The 18910-nt window shown below is 38.0% G+C and overlaps 1 protein-coding gene across 7 annotated transcripts in view; it reads right to left on the reverse strand.

The window, feature by feature from the left end:
* Positions 1-18910, reverse strand: part of TOX (thymocyte selection associated high mobility group box) — a 219195-nt gene that overhangs the window by 88976 nt on the left and 111309 nt on the right. For all 7 annotated transcript variants that reach the window (XM_030944218.1, XM_030944222.1, XM_030944224.1 and 4 more), the window contains one exon: positions 15544-15609. In XM_030944218.1, coding sequence (XP_030800078.1) covers positions 15544-15609 — 66 coding nt within the window. The remainder of the gene's footprint in view (positions 1-15543; positions 15610-18910) is intronic.

The raw sequence follows: 18910 nt of genomic DNA on the forward strand, positions 1-18910 counted from the left end.
CCTATTAAAATTTTCCGAGAGTATTCATCTAGCTGAATACCTTTTTCATGGGAATTGTGGAAAAGGGAATGCAATTTATAAAATTAATATTGGCACAAAATGCTTCATTTTGCTTCCTGCTACTCAGACCAAGAATTACATAGTGAAGAAAGATACCACTTTTATGCTTATGGGAGTGTCATGCATTTACTCAGCTAGAAAGAAAAAGAAACAGTACATACTCAGTATAAGTATGCTTTGTATTTATAAAAATGCATTTGAAGATTTTTAAAAAATAATTTTTTTTTCTTTCTTAATCTATAAACTGAATTATACATACATTTTGTCAGTTATCTGTATTAGTAACTCCACCAAACAACAGTTAGTCTTTTGTTGTCTGCTGCCATTAAGTCATCCAATTCAATCTGATCCAAGGGAAAGCCACAGGCAAAGTCAGAGTAATGCACCAAGGTGGATAATTGCTATTATTTATCTACAGTTTTTGTACAGCAGGTAGGCTCATTTGCGGGAGAGGGCGGGTATGTGCGTATTTCTAAAAAGGAAAAGGTGAGCATAATAAAGGGTTAAAGAGATCAGTTGCAATGGCTCAGCCTGAAAGCCTGCTCTGCTTTTCTAAGAACAGCCAACTCCTTTGCAAAGCGATCAGTCTTTGCACATCCCATGCCCACAGTCAGGAGATTTATAGCACAGTGACTACTCCCACCCTTCCTGCCCCTCTTCAGCACAGCAGTCCTGCTCTGAGTGATGCTTTTGTTAATTCTGGAAATGCAAGGATTTAAATACATTCTGCTCCTGAAAAGTATCACCAGAAAGGATGAGTATGAGGGCACAGTTTCAAAGAGCAGCTATTGGAAGAAAATGTTTTCCCCAATATGAGTTTCCAAATGGAGGATAATACAGTGTATGAATTCATGCAGAAGGACAAGGGGAGAATCAATGGCCAATTATAAACAAAGGGATTTTTCATTAGTCATCATAGTAATAATGTCCTCCTGATGCCTGAGGTTACCCTCCTCTGTACAAGCATGTATATATAAACTTAAATCAGACCAAAACCAAACAGTATTAAATGTTTTCAGTGTGCTGGTGGACACAGATAAACCTCCTCTAATGCACATTGCCATGGTTTTGGCTGCTTTGTTTTTTCCCAAGAAGGTTTTAATCTCTTTACCAAATATCTTAGTATAAAATAGAACAGGAAGTCTAGATTGGAAAGGCCAAAGTAAAATCCCCAAAAATGAAAACAACAGAACAGGGTTTGACAGTGATATCATCACTGCTATGTGTGAGGACTTTGATTCTACTCATGCATCCCAGCTGTGTTTCTCACCTCCAGCACAGGAGTTTGCTCTCCCTCTGCCCCTGCTTTCTTCTTAACGGCAAGCTGGTGCAAGTCTACTGACTGCTGTAAGTTGCATTTGTCCCCACTTTTACAAGCCATGATGCAGCCATTTCTCCAAGGGGAAATACAGTAAAATAGACCCTCACTAAATGGAGAGAAGGCTTAAACATGGCAACATCACATTTACTCAATAGCAATGTATAAATTTTGCAAAACCAAATAAAAGTATTAGGGACAGTGCATACCCTAGCTAGTTCCTAATTACTGTTATATAAAATCCATGATGAAGGAAAAGGTGTCTAAAGTGAATTTAAGATCTAAAACCACAATAACTAAACAGCAAAGAAGAGAAATGAAGGAAGGGATAACATCCAAAATGCTCTCCTGGACAGACCAGTACTATCCCTTCAGGTACACTTCGATCTGGAAACCGTAATCCTGGTGAGCTTGGATCCATGTAGCCTACAGCTTCCAGGAAGGATTCATTAGCTGTGAAAAGACATTTATGTTCAACAGTGTCTTTTCTAATGTCCCAAAAGACTTAAGGCCTCAAAAGATTTTTCTCTCCCCTGATTTTGCAGGTAGAAAGTATTAACATCTATTTTCTCTCTCTTGCACTGTCCTGTGAGACTTAAGTTTGCTACTAAAAGCAAATATTCCTAAATCAAATATTGACAGGATATTGGAGGCACTTAGCATATCTGCTTATTTTTACATGTCTTTTTGCATGTCACATATGGATGGACCAGGCCTTACTTTTCATTCTTTGTGTTCCAAATGTGTCTTTAACCAGTAATATTCAAAAATGGTGGAATCAATTAACTGCCAGTAGGACACTAGCTTCACTTATTAAGAAGGAAGTATAAAGCACTAGCAGCTCCACAATCCAAGGTGTGTCATGTATAGGTATATAATAATGTTATATATATTATATGGGTTAAGAATTTTAAATAAATGCTTGTTCTCTGATTAATTACAAAAAAAAAATCACACAATGGTTGCTGCTCGTGAACCATTTAAGAGTGTATTTGATCCCACATTACCTACAATATCACTATTCACTACACTTAAAAGTAGGATTAGAATAGCAAAAGCTGTAATAACACACCAAATAACATAAAATTCAAATTATAGTATCTCCTATGTTTCTCTATTTTTGATTTTTTTCTTAAGATATAAACTATTGTACAAACTATTTCAGTAAAGCTAGGCAGAATCCAAGTTATGTGCTAATGCTATGGACAGATATTCAAAAGCATTTGCAGGGCAACCTATTCACCTTACATTTTCAGCCAATCCATGCTCAGTATTGTGTGCATGTAAGGCATACAGATATAACTTCCTCAGGGAAGTTATTTCAACAGTGATTTGCTGGTATTCATTTATCTCATCCAGGAGCTTGGTTCAGATGCTTGTAATGACTTAGCACACTGGCATATCAAACCCAAAATTCCTAGATATATCTGCAGCAAACCCAACATATCCCAGGAACAAGGCTGTTGCAACTATGCCTGGAGGAAAGGCACGAGGAATGGGACATGTGCTTGTCCTGTGAATAGCAGCTACAAGCTTCAAACACCCACTCCTACTTTCCTGCCACCTCTCTCCTTGCCGTTGGAAAACCTATTTTAGTAACCATCTGGGGTCCCCTTGATGCAACTCATCCACTGCTGGCAATGGGCTCTCCTGGAATGTTGTATTGTCACCTTCTTCTGTAAAGAGAAATTTTAGGAAAATTTACTAAAAAGGCAGTCTCAAGCTTAACCCTGCAGCAAGAACTCCCACTCCCAGACCAGCTATCATCCTGTCCCAGCCTCTCAGCTTCCTTAGAGCACCATTTCTTCCAACACAAGCTGTTTATCTGGAATTTCTAATTAAAGCAGTTATCTAGCATCCAGAGCATCAGGGAAGGCTGTACTCCCTGTATCCAACTACAAGTCCTAAGTATAGCTCATATGTATTGATAATAATAAATGGTGGCCCGTAGTTTCAGCTCTTTTAGGTTTTCCTTGGGGATGGGAAAGGTTAGGGTCTTTCCCCTCCACTTCAAGGGTTTTTCCTTCATATCTGGTTTTCCTATCAGCTGGACTTGCCCTATTCAGAAAGACCAGTTATTCTACTGGTCGCAGAAACCTCAGCAAATTCACCTTTTCACTTTTGAATAACAGAAAAAAAACCAAACCCAGAACTCCCAAGCAAACAAGCAAAAAAAGGTAGCAGAAATTATTTATTTTCTTTGCCACTTTTCCACTAGGAACTTTGCTAGTGGTTTCACTTTCAACTCATGATATAGGAGAGAAAGAGGTGTTAATCGGCTCTTCAGTTTAGGGGAGTTTCCTAGGCCTTTACTGCATTCCAGAGAGAAAGCCCCCTGCAAATTAACACCATTAAGCCAACTGCACAGCACTGAACAGACACAGACATAATTTTTTCTTTACTTTAAAGAGCATTTGCATTATACCTGTGTTTATTATAAACAGATTTAAGTCTAGTTCAGATGGAATCTACAAAGTGGGAACTCCAGAACTGATTATCCTTACATTTGAGCTATCTATAGACACAATGTTATGGAAGATTTTTGAATTAATAATATCTTCCCAAATTTAGAGGACAATATTCTATATTTCTGGCTAAATATTGGTGACATTTCTGCTTGAAATTATGTAAACTCCATAAAACAGATGATTGATATGCCCACTCTGAGATCAGGAGGCTTATCTATATGCTACCTTGGCATATCATTTTATGAGAAAATCTTGACAGAATAAAAATGATATGAACACTGAAACCTGACTCACTGTCCAACCCAAACCCAGCTTTTTTTTCTGAAAAACACCCCATTGGTCCTGTTCAATTTACTTTTTAAGCCAATTACCCTGGTCAAATCCAGCAACAAGCTATGGAAGGAGGGGTAAAAACTGGGACACTGAGAGGAAGTGTATGTCAGGAATCAGTTCTTTACTTTGGCAACACATAACTCAAATTATGGCTATGCATCCAGCTGTGCTGATAACACAAATACAAAAAAAAATTCTAGTATTTACTTTTGAGGTTACTCATCAGAAAAATAAGGGAAATACTGGCAGGAGATACAAATACAGCCCCTTTCCTTAAGTACTCTACAGTGATAACTGCCTATTGGCCAGCAAAACTTACTTATGTTTCAAAATAATTTTAATGGAACTTTAAAAAGTGATCAAAGAAGGCAAATCAAAGGAGGAGGCTCAAACAGACTGACCACAGGAAGCAGCAAGCTTTCAAACATCCAGTGTAAATCCCTCTGGAAAGAGCAGAATTGTTCATATATGACAGCCCAGAAGACAACATTCACTAAGTAAGTCTGATTCGTGTGCTCAGTGCTTGCATCAGTCATCATGCATTTACTCAACAGAATCTCATATTAGCAACAGTTCCCTAAAAATTGTGAATTTGCCTATAGATATTTAATTTAAATTATATGAATGGTTCTGCCAACTATGTAGAGCGTGTCTTAATTTTTCATTTGCACCAAGGCTTCTGCGTCTGAACTGTGGAAAGATGCCAGTTTTTAAAAGATAGACGCTTCAGGCTGTCTCCTCTTCTATTATTGAACACGTTGTTACATAACTGAAATACTTATGAATCAAGAGTAATGTAAAAACAATGAGCTCATTAGAAGGAGAAAAACAGCCATGTACCTTAATACAAATTTTAAAGTTAGGATAATATATTTGACAGTGGATACTTCCAGGAGTTTTAATAGGATCAGCCTTATCTCTAATTTCTAAATGGAAGACCTTCACAAGCAAGTGTTTTTAGCTGCTTTTGTCTCTGCATGAACAAGGCTTGATAGCTTGAGACTATAATGCATTACTGAGGAAACCTTCGGTCTGTTACATAAATCATCTTAACACTTAGCAAGAATTGTCCAACAGTGCCAATGATATGTTCAAGTCAATGATCCTGAAAACAATTTTTTTGTGTTTCTTCACGTGGTAGACAACAGCAATAAATCATATTCATTTAAAAACACACAATATACTAATTTATCAAGCCACAGCTATCAAAAATGTATTACAGGGGAAGGTATAACTTTTTTGTATTGTGTTAATCAATTTCTCTAATTTGCATTAGTTAAAGGCCAAAGCCCCAAGCAAAACATTAATTTTCCTGTACCAGATTAATTCTGTTTTCAAGAAAGAGAATGTGCTGACAATTATATTATTAATTTTAAACAGTAATAATTTTCAAAGTGTACAGAACTATGTAAAACAACAAACTCTCTTTCAAATTTCACTCTTGAGAGTCTTTTCATTAATTACATTAATTGTATGCCTCTAGTGTAGCAGTTTGTTGGGAAATATGTTTTCAATGGAGGCTTTAAATTGAAACACAGTTTAAAGATTACAATAAGTAGGAGCACAAATATTATAAGAGGCTATTATTGAAGCAGTTAAGCTTCCCTTCAGACAAGAATACATCTGTGCTCTTTTCCTATTTAGAACTTTTGAATAAAATTAAAAGTACAAGTCTTTTATGAACTACTGACCAACTGACCAAAGCAGTTCTTTAAGAATATACAAGAGCTTTAGGCACAAATGGAGCATCCGTAGCCCCCAAAGTGGAGTCTTGTCCCTCTAACCTGTGACAATCTTTCACCTTCCTTAGCATGTCCCCAGTGGGGATCCAAGTGTGGTCATTGTCCAACACCGTTGTCACTCCTCTCTCCTGAAAAGAAAGGTATTTTCTCTCCCACAATGTCTACTACTATCAGTATTATTCTTGCTATTATTTTTGTTCTTTCTAATATTACTATTACTACTATACTTCTACTAGTACTACTGCTGCTGCTGTGGCTACTACTACTACTACATTTTAATGAAAACTAAAATTCTTATGGTAACTCAGGGTCCTATTTGACAGCTTTGGTCTTTACTATAAAGCAGGCAGCATCATGTATGGTATAATCTTGAACTCAGCACTACAGGACATACTTCCATAAATCAGTTACTACATGCACTAAATATTCTTTGTCAACTAGAGATAAAAAGCATATTAGACATAAAAAACTTTTTAGAGATCCTCTCTGCAAAACACACCTAAATTATGCTCAGTACAAAGCTCTGGGTAATAAAACTAGCAATATACATATTTAATGAGCAGAATTGAACTGAAAAAAAAATAGAAGTCACATCTTCAAAAATCGTGCTGCTTGAAAATATAGATGATACACCACATTTAACCTGTCAGAAGCCTCATTAGCATCATAGCATAGACTCTAAACCAGCAATCAAGACAGTGTGCTCTACACGTTTACATTTTTAAATGCTCTTAAAATAGCAGTAGTATAGATTTACATTTAAGTATATCTGTTTAGGGGGCAAATATTCTGTCTAAATTTCCATATCCCTTCTGAGAAAGACACCAAAAGATGAAACAATATTGTACTCAGGGCACACAATGATGAAGGACAAAGGATCCTTTTATTTTTTGTTCATGATTTTTTTCCCTCCTTCTTCCTCTTTTCTTTCCTTAGAAAAGCTCAGAAACAATGGATTGCTTCTCACTATTCAAACGGAGAGTGGGTCCTACCTGTGCTACACTTCTCCTGAATGACTGATGAAATTGCCAGAAAAAAATCTGATTTAATGTAAAATGTCACCACTTGAGAAAAGGAGGATTAAAACACAGTCATGGCTATTCTTTGCAATTATGATGTAACTTTTGTTTAGTCCTGTGCCAATCACAGGAAAAGCTGAAAGATGAGGCAGATCAAAGCTCCCAATTCCTACCAGTGGTCCGCCTGGCTTTCACACCTAGATTTCAGACCCAGCACTTTACAGTAAAAAGGCCAAGGAAGTGCTCGGTGTATGAACAAGTACAGATTATTTAAGCAAGTAAAAGTGGCAGGATCTGGCCCTCTCTTAATAAAGTGTCATGTAAGCTTGGCACTGCTGGGACCCCAGTAATAAGTTCAATCCTACTGATGCCATACAAACTATCAGCAGCGTAGTACCTATTAAGACATTTTTATAAACTGCAAGAAATATGCAAGCTATTACAAGATATAATTCTGAAAAACAGACTTCCATGTAAGAAGCCAATTTAAGAGGAAAACAACATAAACAATAGTAACTTGCGTGCTCAAGTGAAGCATCTTTTTAATTTTGAGTAATGAAGATGTCAAGCCAAATGCTAGAGTAGTTTAACTTAATTAGGTGGCCTATTTTTCCAGGCAGCCTTTCATTTCCCATTGAAAACTCAGCTTGTATGCGAGGCAACAAGAGCAATTTTGTCTGTAATGAATACCTCTGGGACTCCACAGAGTGATCATTTGAATGTTACATTGAAGACTGGTTTGAGTAACTAGTTTGGGCTTGTTGAGATGCCAGATTTTGTAAAACTAACTAGATTAATCAAAGACTGGCATCTTAACGGTTTATTCGGTCAGGGGTCAGCAGGTCAAACTGACTCCACTGTGGCAGCCTTCGCCAAAAGGGACAGTGTAATAGTAATTGGTCTAATTTGTAGTTCAAATTCACGTAATTCTTCCAGACGTTTTATGGACCGAAAGAGGTTCATTTTATGTGAAGCTCAGATGAAAAATACTGCCTTTAACATTTCCCATGGTTACATCCCATAATTCATCCACGCTGCTGACCTGTAGTGTTTCCTGGAAAGGAAACTGCATAACTAAAATATATGATGTCTGTAATCTGTTTTCACATGCTAAAAAAGTTGTACATGAAGGAGCAGAGGGAAACATTTTGAAGGATATTTTATACTGGCTGCTCATTAAACAGAAAGTTGTCTCATGACATGCACAGCAAAAGGCAATACTTTTTCTCTTGTGATATGTGAAAAAATTCCTCTGGCTTTTGGACAGAGAATTCATCATTTGATGATTGATTTTCTGTTTACCTTTTTCATGGTAAAATAATAGCTTTTGTTGTTTTTACTTTATTGATTTATTGTGGGCCTATCACTGAAGTTGCTGTCATCCTGATGCCACAGCTAAGAAAAGATGCAATGTTTACTTTAGTTCCCTCTCATGTGCAACTCTTCAGAAGAACAGTTTTAATAGATGCGCAGAATCACTGTGTATATCACAAGTTCACAATTTTATCATTACTCTAGAAGTATCTGACATTTACTTCTAAAGCCCAAAATTCTGTAGCTATGCAATTACCCTCCAAACCTATTTCATTAAAAAGTTTTCTGCCCACATGGCTGCAAAGAAAATATAAGCGTAATGTTTTACAGCCAGAAGACAAATAGAATGCTGAAAAATTTGTTATATTTGCTGAGGTTTCTGATATGATCTCAATTTTACAGATCCACGCTAATGATTTTTGAAGGCTGGAGAGGGACACTTTTGTTTATACAACTGTAATTATGGGGATGTTTGCTTAGGATCCTTAGGGACTACATTTTGCCCTCTTTAGTGTTTTTATAGCATGTGCTATAGAATAGGCATTAAATGAAAGATGCATTAAGTTGAGGTATGTTTAAGTAACTCATTTTTCAGGGATAAGTAGGTTGTATACATTCCTTCTTCTGGTCAGAGTACAAGCTCCACACCTACTGAACATAACTGACTAAAATTAATTTCAGTGAAAAAGGGTAAAGGTATTTCACCTGAGTTACATCTTTAAAGTGAAATTTGTAAAAGCTCTTAAATTCCAGCCAACAGGCCCTAATTCTGACTTATATTTTTATAACAGTTGAGGCATTTGATTACAAAAAAAAATATCCTTGAATATAGACACTGAACATGTTCATACACTTTGCATTACAGCTGAAGACATTCATATATAATATAACACATCCCTATGGAGAAGGGCCTGGGGACACTGATGGATGACAAGCTGGTCATAAGATCGCAATGCGCTTGCAGCCCAGAAAGCCAACCTTGTTCTGGGATGCATCAAAAGCAGCATGGCCAGCAGGATGAGGGAGGGGATTCTTCCTACTCTGCTTTTGGGAGACCCCACCTGGAGCTCTGCATCCAGCTTTGGGGTCTGCAGCACAGGAAAACATGAACTTGTCAGTTTGGGTCTGGAGAAGATCACAGAGGTCCAAGGGCTGAAGCACCTCTCCTGTGATGAAAGGCTGAGTTGGGGTTGTTCAGCGTGGAGAACATTCTAAGGAGACCTGATAACACCTTTCAGTACATAATGGGGCTTATAAGAAAGATGGAGAAAGACCTTATATCAAACCCTGTAGCGTCAGAACAAGCAGCAACAGTTTTAAACAGAGAGGACAGATTTAGACTGGACACAGGAAAAAATTCTTTACTGTGAGGGTGATGAGACACTGTAAGAGATTGTGCAGAGAATTTGTGTGTGCCCCATCACTGGAAGTTTTCAAGGTCATGTTGGATGAGGCTTGGAGCAATCTGATTTAGTAAAAGATGCAACTGCTCATGGCAGGGAACTGGACTAAATGATCTTCAAAGATGCCTTCCAATTCAAACCATTCTATGATTCTAAAGATGTATATCTATAAATACATAGCCTTGTTAATGCAACTGTTGGTGTATTTTTATCAGGAACTCTGTTCTTTCTAGACTCTGCCTGATGTTAAGATAATATTAAAAGACTATGTTTTACTCAAAAGTGAAATGCAGGGTAAAATTATATCTATCTGTAGTTGTTCATTCAGGATCTGAAAGGCCTGCCTGGAATTTTTCTTTCCCTGAGGCCATTTTAACCTATGTCCCTTTCTTCTTTCTTTTTTTTTCTTTTTCTTTTTTTAATGTGGCATTTAGAGATCACTTCAGAGAAATGAAGGGCCAAGAAGTAGACTCCCTTCTGTGGATAACCTATTTTTGAAATAAAAAGATAGTGGATTAGGAAGAGGGAGGTGGAATATGGTCCAAAACAGCCCTGGACTGCAGCCAGCCAGCAGACTGCCCAGGTAACATTGCCTTTTCACTGTGGAGCAGCCTCTCAAATAATGAACTTTTCTAAAGCAAAAGCCTTCCAACTTTTGGGCAGGACTGTGCTAGACTTCAGGTCAGGGTAGTGTGTACCCATGAGATTACATTGGACCATGAAATGATTCTCCATCTGAGAATGCTGCTTGTTCTGAATCCTTTCCAAGGCAGCCAACTCCTGCCCTGCTCTGCTGATGGAGACTGTTGAAAGCAGCAAGATTGAAGAGCTGTCTTCTGGCAGTACCCTGGAATTCTAGTCTACTACAGGGATGGACCAACACAGAGCAAGAGAGGGAAGCTATTAGGTAGCATTTATCCATCCCTACTTCACATGAGCCATACTTATGTCATTAATAACCTATGAAATTATGGTATAAAAATGTAAAAAATACATGAGGGCTATGTGTAGGACCATGTGCATAAGGCATCATCAATATGAAAAATCTCTCTTTTGGATGTCAATCCATCCTATTTGACCTTGTAGATGTATAGGACAGAACAGTTTTGATACCCATGGTGCCCCCTCTATCAAAGAGCATGTAGATATATTGTAGATAGATCTCCCTGCCATAGCTCTGGGAAGCAGGAAAATACCACCTCGGTATTCCTTCCTCTGCCTCAGATCTTTTCTTCCCAGCGGGACAGTAGGGGTACTGCCCCAAATCATCAGCTCCAGGCCTGTTCTCATCCCTTCCCTTTGGACCTTGCAGGGAATTTGGCAGCTGCACTCATTAACCTTAACATTTATCAGGCCTCAGGAAGGCTACAAATATGTTAAAGCTTTGTGCAACAGAGTCCTGAATTACATTCCATATTGTGACTAGGAAGAAAAGTAAAATAAGCAATATAATTTCATACTGTGCTCTGTGGGGCCCACAAATTACAGGAGGAGGAATAACATAAAGAGTAATTCATGGCCAAGGTTTCAATTATAGGTATGGGGAGAAAACAATAATTGGTGGGAATCTCAAATGCAGATCAGTTGGCATAGTTTTATTTTAAAATGATAAATACTTTTAGATCCAAGTGAAATTAGTAGTGAAAATGTCACAGTTTTACTGTGTATGTTTGTTAATATGGCTGGCATAACTAATTTAGGAGATGCCTTCAGTGTAGAGTCCTGTACCACATATATTGTAACCAAAAATGCCATACTTACACATATATATAAAATGTACACAGAGATAACATTGCCAAACAGCCTTTTGGGATGCTTTAAAAGAGTATCATTAATTTTTACTGTATACTTACTCTTCTGGCTCAGTTCCAGCACTGGCTTTCTGTTAAAATCATTTCAAGTATAGAATTATGCTATTTGCTTGCAGCAACATCACAGGAACAGTAGTGAGCCATATGTTGCTACTTAGCAACTTGGTCTGTAAGTCCCAAAGCATGTACTGATTTGAAAATTGAACAGAAATTATAATTATTGTTGAGGGATGCTGTGAGGCAACTTGTCTTGGATTACCAAACTATGCAGATGTTTGATGTTATACAGAAAAAGGAACAAAACTATATTTTTTCCTGTCTAATGGCTGAGCTTTTATTTATGTTAGCCTAAGGGGGATAAATTGATTAAAACCTGTAAAATAATATAAGGTGATGTTTTTCTGGACAGGAACACTTTGGAGCAAACAGAAGAACTGAGGTGCTTGTCAGCATGTATCTAGACCCCAGCAATCCTGCCTCTGTGGTCACCTAATCCTGAAGACAGCCAAGTGGAAACCGCTTGTCCTTGGTGTTACACACCATGACTCGGTCTGCCAGCCCACTTCCCAAATAAGTTATGTCAGACTCTGGAATTAAAAAATTATGCTCATGTCTGACTCAGCATGACCAGAGCTTCAATAAAAGTTTCTGATAGGACTATGTATGTCCTTACATGTGGGATTCATATTTTAGTTAGCAGATGTGAATGTATCAAGAAAAGCAGAGTAATTAACTCACTCCTCATTCTGACAGGATTCAACCCCTATCTCTGATCTTGTGAGGGAACAGCCAAGTCATTAAGGGTGGGAAGGAGCCTGGATTCCTCGCACTGAGGTCATGCAATGGCAAGACTCATAAGCACAGGTGCAAAAGAGACATAGGACAAAATTTTGATTAGAGTAACTATGCTGTCGTCTGAGAGAGAACATTTCCTCCTCTCTTTTTATGGAGTTATGTGTTTTACATCCAGTAACAGTGACAGGAAAATGAACAAACAGTCCTAAAACTATGGTCAGAAAATATAATTGCATCCTTTACTGTTCCTCTCCTGTAAGTTACACAGTCTTTCATGCTTTGTTTTAAGAGCAGGAAATACTGTATTTTTTTCCAGTTCTAACCACCAGACTGGATTTTGAAATGGTAGTCAGTTCACCAGATTTGCCTGACCACCAAATGCTTATGCCCAAAAAAGGAACACCACCCCATTACAGTCAGTGAAGACCTCACAGACACTGCCAATGAAGAGTTGTTTAGTTTCTCTGAGGAACGACTAGCAGCTGTCTATGTCAGGAACAGGTTTGGGAAGGCTCCTCTCACAGTCGCAGGTTCTTGTTGAAACATGAGAGACAGGTTTCCATCACACCCCATATTCCTGTTCTCAGTGGAGTTGTTTTGTCTCTTTTTTTTTTTTCAAATACTGTTATTATTACAGGCTTTCACATATGCTCCAGCCCACACAGAGCTGGAACACCTCTTCTGCGAAGGCAAGAAGGCAGGCTAAAAATGCTGGGGTTGTTCAGCTTGGAAAAGAGAAGGCTCCAGGGAGATCTTAGAACAGCTTTCCAGTACCTAAAGGGAGCCAACAAGAAAGCTGGAGAGGGACTTTATACCATGGCCTGCAGTGATAGGTCAAGGAGGAATGGCCTTAAGCTGCAGAAGGACAAGTTTAGATTAGACATTAGAAAGAAGCTCTTTGCTATAAGGATGGTGAGGCACTGGCACAGTTGCCCAGAGAGGTTGTGGACTTCCCATAACTGGAAGTTTTCAAGGCCAGGCTGAGTGGGGCTCTGAGTAACCACGGCTAGCGGAAGGTTCCCTGCCCATGATGTGGTGGAAGGAACTGGATGATCTTTAAGGTCCATTCCAACCCAGTCCACTCTATGATTCTGTGTATTCACTTAAAACCACTGCAACCGTGTAAGCACCGGGCGAAAATCCCAGCAAGGGAAGGGAGGTTGTGACAGCCCAAGGCTGACAGCTACTCTCAACCATGCACAGAAGGCTGGTTGACTGGTGCACACTTGGTAACAAGTTAAAGCACTCTGCCTGGCAATTGAGCTGCTTCTTGCCACATGGGTCCCCCAGCAAAAGATAGAGGTTGCCTTTGGGTTTTGAACTCCCCCTGGGAGCCAGATACCGCAGAGTTCAGTTTTGCCATGGTCAGATTTTAGGTCCATAAGCCTTTTCTTGATTCCAGCCCCCAGTAAGAATTCAGAGTTTTCTGACATTGAATTTGGAAATGTCACATTTGATAGATTTTTTTTTTCCTTGAAGACAAAGTAATTTGCATTTAAAATACCTAGGCCTGGCTCTTTAAAGGTACTTTAAGAACCTTACTCTCACTTCAACCAGTGAGTGTTAGATGCATAAATATCTCTGAGAATCTGGGCCTTGTTAGCACATGTAGAAACCACATAAAAGATTAAAACTTATACTCTTAATTTTTCAATATGCCATTTAAATTATTTAAGCTACATGCATACACAGTACAAAAATATCAACAGAAGAAAAATAATTCTGATGTATAATGTGGACTTGCAATTCTTTATTCAAAACTATTTAAGACAGACATAATGATTCTCTGAAAGGTAGCAGCTGCCTGATAACAGCAATCATTCACAGAGTTTGTATTTCTACTGTTTCAAACAAATTCAATTAGCCCTTGCACTTCAAAACCCTTAAGGCAAGAATGAGATGATACTAGGCTGCTTTAATCTAATAGTAATACTAAAACTTGTCAGTACAGTTTTTGGATTAATGGTTAGAGAAAAATTAATAATATAATTTTTCATTTTTTAATCAAACAGTTCTATTCTAAACTACCTCTGGATCTTGGAGGGTTCTTAGCTGAATAAGTTCAATCATGCAAAACTCCTAAATGCAAAGTACTATTGGTCTCTAAAGGTATTTCAGAATGACTTCAACAGAAAGCAACATGGTGAAACATTTTAAAGATGGTCTTTTCGATTGAACCACGTACTCATCTCACACAACCTCCTGCTTCTCTGCCCCCAAGGAACCTGTGTACCTGAAGAGCACCACCTCATGAAGACATTTAGTTTTGAGCGCACACTTTCCAAAGCCGTTGATTCCTAAGTTACATCCAACTTATCTGAACATAATTACTATTCATTCAAACTTACTTGCCATCTAATGAGAGTTTTGCACACAAGCCTCCTGGTTTTGTCAGGCCAGACACCATTGGCCTGAAATATTGCATGACACAGACCACAAGTCTGGCTTTTCATGGCAATTTCTGACACAATCTAACTGATCTGCAGCACTATTCCCACCACTTACTGGTGCGAAGTTAAACTGAAACACATGAAGTAAATAAAAAATTCCCCCCTACATATAGATGTAGCAACAGGTAGACAACCCAAAACTTTCAAAAGTATTTTTGCTTTTTAAGGAGTAATTACATTTGTAATTATTAGAAATCTATAGGATCTTTGAGGTCAAGTGGAAAGGTGGAAGATATTTTAATATACATCCAGTATCAAAATTTAGTGTGTATGGTTCCCCAAAAGGAAAAGAGCTCAAAAATACCTTTAAAGAATGCACATCACATTAAGTCTTTTGGCCTGTAGGCTACAGAAGGTTAAGTCATTGCCTTAACACCACTGCTAATTGTGTAATAATAGCAACATTCCTCAGACACAGGATTAGTGCTAAAAATGCAATTCTTCAACTGTTCTATGAGTGATAATTAAAGATATTTGTGACATGTATAGCTTATAATGATTAACTTGTCTGCAGTCAGATAAACAAATAACCTGCACCTGTAAAGACTTTATTTCCTGAAGGTAAAACAACTGTTTAGGAAAGATCATGCTGGCAAAACAGCTGCTTGCATTCTGGAGAGGAAACAAGGTAGTATCTTTCAACAAACGCCAACTCTGGTGTTTTATCAGCTCTATCTCATTAACTGGAAACAAGGCTTAAATGCTTTGTTTATAAATTATGATTATTCCTGATTGCAGCAGTTACTGATAGTGCCACTCATTTGCAATGCAACTCTTTGAATTTTTTTAATTACAATTTGAAACAAGGCAGAGAAGATTAATTAACCCACCTGGCTGGCTGGCACGTAGTCCTGGCTTGGTTCTGTCATACTCATATACATGTTCTCACCGTCAAACTGCAAAGGAAATAATAGTAAACATTCAGCAAACTCGATTTTTTAGCAATGACTGAAAAAAACAGTTGCTATAAAATAATATTACAGCCTGGTTTTAGAGACTTGTTTTTTAGAGATTGCATGTGTGCATCTTGTCTTTGATGTTCCTGTTGTCATCCTTATTGACCCTGGATGTCAGTGATTTGGAGTAATTAGCGCTCTAGTAATTACAGCTAGCAAGGAAGAAATGAATGGTTTCCTTTCATCTGCAATCTGTTTTAAAACAAAATGCCTCATTTTGTGCACCATGTATACATATTGCTGTTGGTTGCAATGAAGTACTAAGTGAATTGCACACTTACTGAGAAAAGAAAGATGAGAATAGAATCTGCACTAAAATGCATCTTAATGGATTCCAACTTCAGCTTATGAGCAGAAAAGAGTTGAGATTTCAAAACAAATTAAACCCCCTCCAACTGAAATGTTTCCATGTCAGAAAGTAGGAAATACATTTCCAGACAGCTTTCAGACATCTGAATGTATGAAAGAGTATACCTCCCATCCGTATGGTGTAAGAGGATAGTTTGCTTGATGTGTGAATAAAGTAAACATTCATAATCAGGACTGCAAAAATAACCATCTGTAAATGATAAATACCATTCCTGGAAATATATACAATATATAAAAATCTTCTTTCCTTTTCTCCTTTCCTTTTTATTTCTTTTTTTTTTTCTCTCTTCTCAACTGCAGTTAAACAGTAACGGAAATGTCATAGAAAGGAGTTGATTAAAATCTGAAGGTCTAGATGGAGAAAAACTGTCAGATCTGAAGCCTCATCCTGTACCAGCACAAAGAAGTGTAAAACTACTGATTTCTTACATAGTCTGGAAAATGTCCCCACAGAACTCTCATCACACCCACTCAAGTGGCAGTACCAACAGGGCAACGACAGTCCCAGTGTCTGCTCAGAAGCTAGGGAAAATCTTTTCAAACCTTTTAAGCAGAAATGAACAACAGCAGGAATTCCTATCTCCAATCATGAACCACAAATTTCCAGCTGTTACGAGGTCTGTTTGAAATAACTTGCACCTGACCCCTTGTGTGAATGCTTAGAGTGACATATTTTGGACATCAGCCATTGTTTTGCATGACACAGCAGCTTTTTTAAGAAGTCCCTACTACAGAGATTGCTCTGCTCCCACAGAAGCTGCCTGTGAAATATCCCATGGATGTTTCCTGATCAATGTTGGGCTTCTGAGGGTATTCTACCTGCAAGCTGCAGTATATTCTACCAGCCCAAGGTGGCAAAGTTAAACTGTGTCTTTGGCAGATAGCTCTACCAATTTTTGCTGAGGTGGCTGAAAAGGTTTCTGCTTCCAGCTGTTCATCCTCTTTCTCTGCCAGAGGCTACAAGGCTTGTAACAGCAGCAGTAACATGAAAAGTGCCAGCTCCTGGCACAGCAGCTGATGGTCTGCCCTTCCTGGCCAGAGCTATTTAATAGTCCCAGACTATCTGTCAGAAGTCCTAGTTTCATGGGAGGGAAAGGATTATGCCATAGACACAGATCTGCCACAGGGAATAGAGGATTTCCCAATTTTGACAGAATAGAGATAGTTAGATTAGATCATAATATAGAGATGCTTGTTCCTTCTTCGTTTCTTGTTGGCATGCACAATTTCTTTTAGCTTTCTCAAGCATTCAAAGTAGAGTTCTGGAGAAAAAATTTTAGTATCTGGATTGGAAAAAAATGCATTGTTTCTTCTACTCAGATGAACGGGTGAAATTCTGAAGACAGATTTCACAGCCAGTAGTTGGAAAGCAAGCACTCCAGTGCTAGGCCTACAGGAGCTCAACTTATTCAGCTTGTCAGACGAAAGGCTGAAAGGTGCCTTGATCACTGTGATTGGTACTTACACCCTGGAAAGATGTCTGATAGCAAGATGTCAGCCTTCCTGACAGTGGTATAATGAGATCTAGTGTTGAGAAATGGAAGTTACAGAAATTCAGCCCTGAAATAAGATACAAGTTCCTACTTTAAGAGGTAATTAAGCATTATGTCAACAGCAAACTCATCATTTCTCAGACATTTTAGAATGAGGTTTGATATATTTTTTGGAACAGACGCAATCCATATCATATTTATAAGAAATCCCATGGACAGAATAGTTACACTTGCTGGTTATGGGAGTCCTATCTGCCCTGGAAACCATCATTCCTTGAGTCTCCTCTTTTGAATTTCACTCGTTATCTTCATACATTTGTTGTGATATATCACAAGCTTTGCTATAATTCAAATACTGTGTTGCATGTGTTTTGTTGCAGTGAAGAAATTTCTTTTCTGCCTACTGGCTAGATACAGTCAAGGATTATTTCAATTTTTTTTTTTGCCTTCCATGTATGAGACTATGATTTAAGAATCTTTATGAAGTAAGCTAGTCTTTAATATAATTCCCTCTTTTGAATGTTTGGTCCCCTGTCCTTGCTCCCAAGCTTACAATCACCAAATCTGCATTCTTTCAATAATTTCCCTAAGGTATTTTTCCATGAATACTGAAATTTTTATAATTCTGTGTGTTGTTCTTGGATTATCTGCCTACCTAATCACTGCCTTGCTATTAGTGGTCCCCCTGGCATGATAGGATCTTGGATTTCAGCATCTCCTGTTTGTTGTTTGTGGCCCTCTATTTAGCTCTGAAATATTTTTTATTTCTGCCATGGTCTGTGGGCTTTATATGAACATGTTTCAGAGAAACCAAACAGAAAAAATATGTGTAAATTTAAACTTTGTGTCTTTTTGACCTTACTTGAGAAATGTACAGGGATTGATGCTTACATGAGAGATTACCTTCTCCAACATTTTGGATTAATTTGTTAGGGTAAGTTTTCAGAAAAATAAATCGATACATAATGTTTGTAAAATCTGAGTGACCTGTTAACATCTAAAAATACCGAGCAGCTGTCTGATTTATTACTTAATTTCTTCAACATTCAAGCATGGAATTTAGTCACTGCAATATTTAGCATCTGCTTGTCAGAAGTATGTGCAAGATATTGTGTAATAGGTTATATAGATCAGCAAGATCTGATGGGATGTGTATTTTTTGTAGTGTTTATATATGCAGATTGTGGACTGTAATGCATCAGCTGACAATAACACTCTTGCCATGTTAGTGTTTGTGCTACATTTACTGCTGTTTAAATTATTATCTGCCCTCAGTCCAGTGCAGTGTGGTGCATGGCTACTTGGCAGTTCCTAAGACTTTGGATATGAGCCTGAAAAACACCCATAAACTCAATGGATGAGGCATATACACATGCGTT

The sequence above is a fragment of the Camarhynchus parvulus genome, chromosome 2 (assembly GCF_901933205.1).
Source record: "Camarhynchus parvulus chromosome 2, STF_HiC, whole genome shotgun sequence".
In the NCBI taxonomy this organism is placed as follows: domain Eukaryota; kingdom Metazoa; phylum Chordata; class Aves; order Passeriformes; family Thraupidae; genus Camarhynchus; species Camarhynchus parvulus.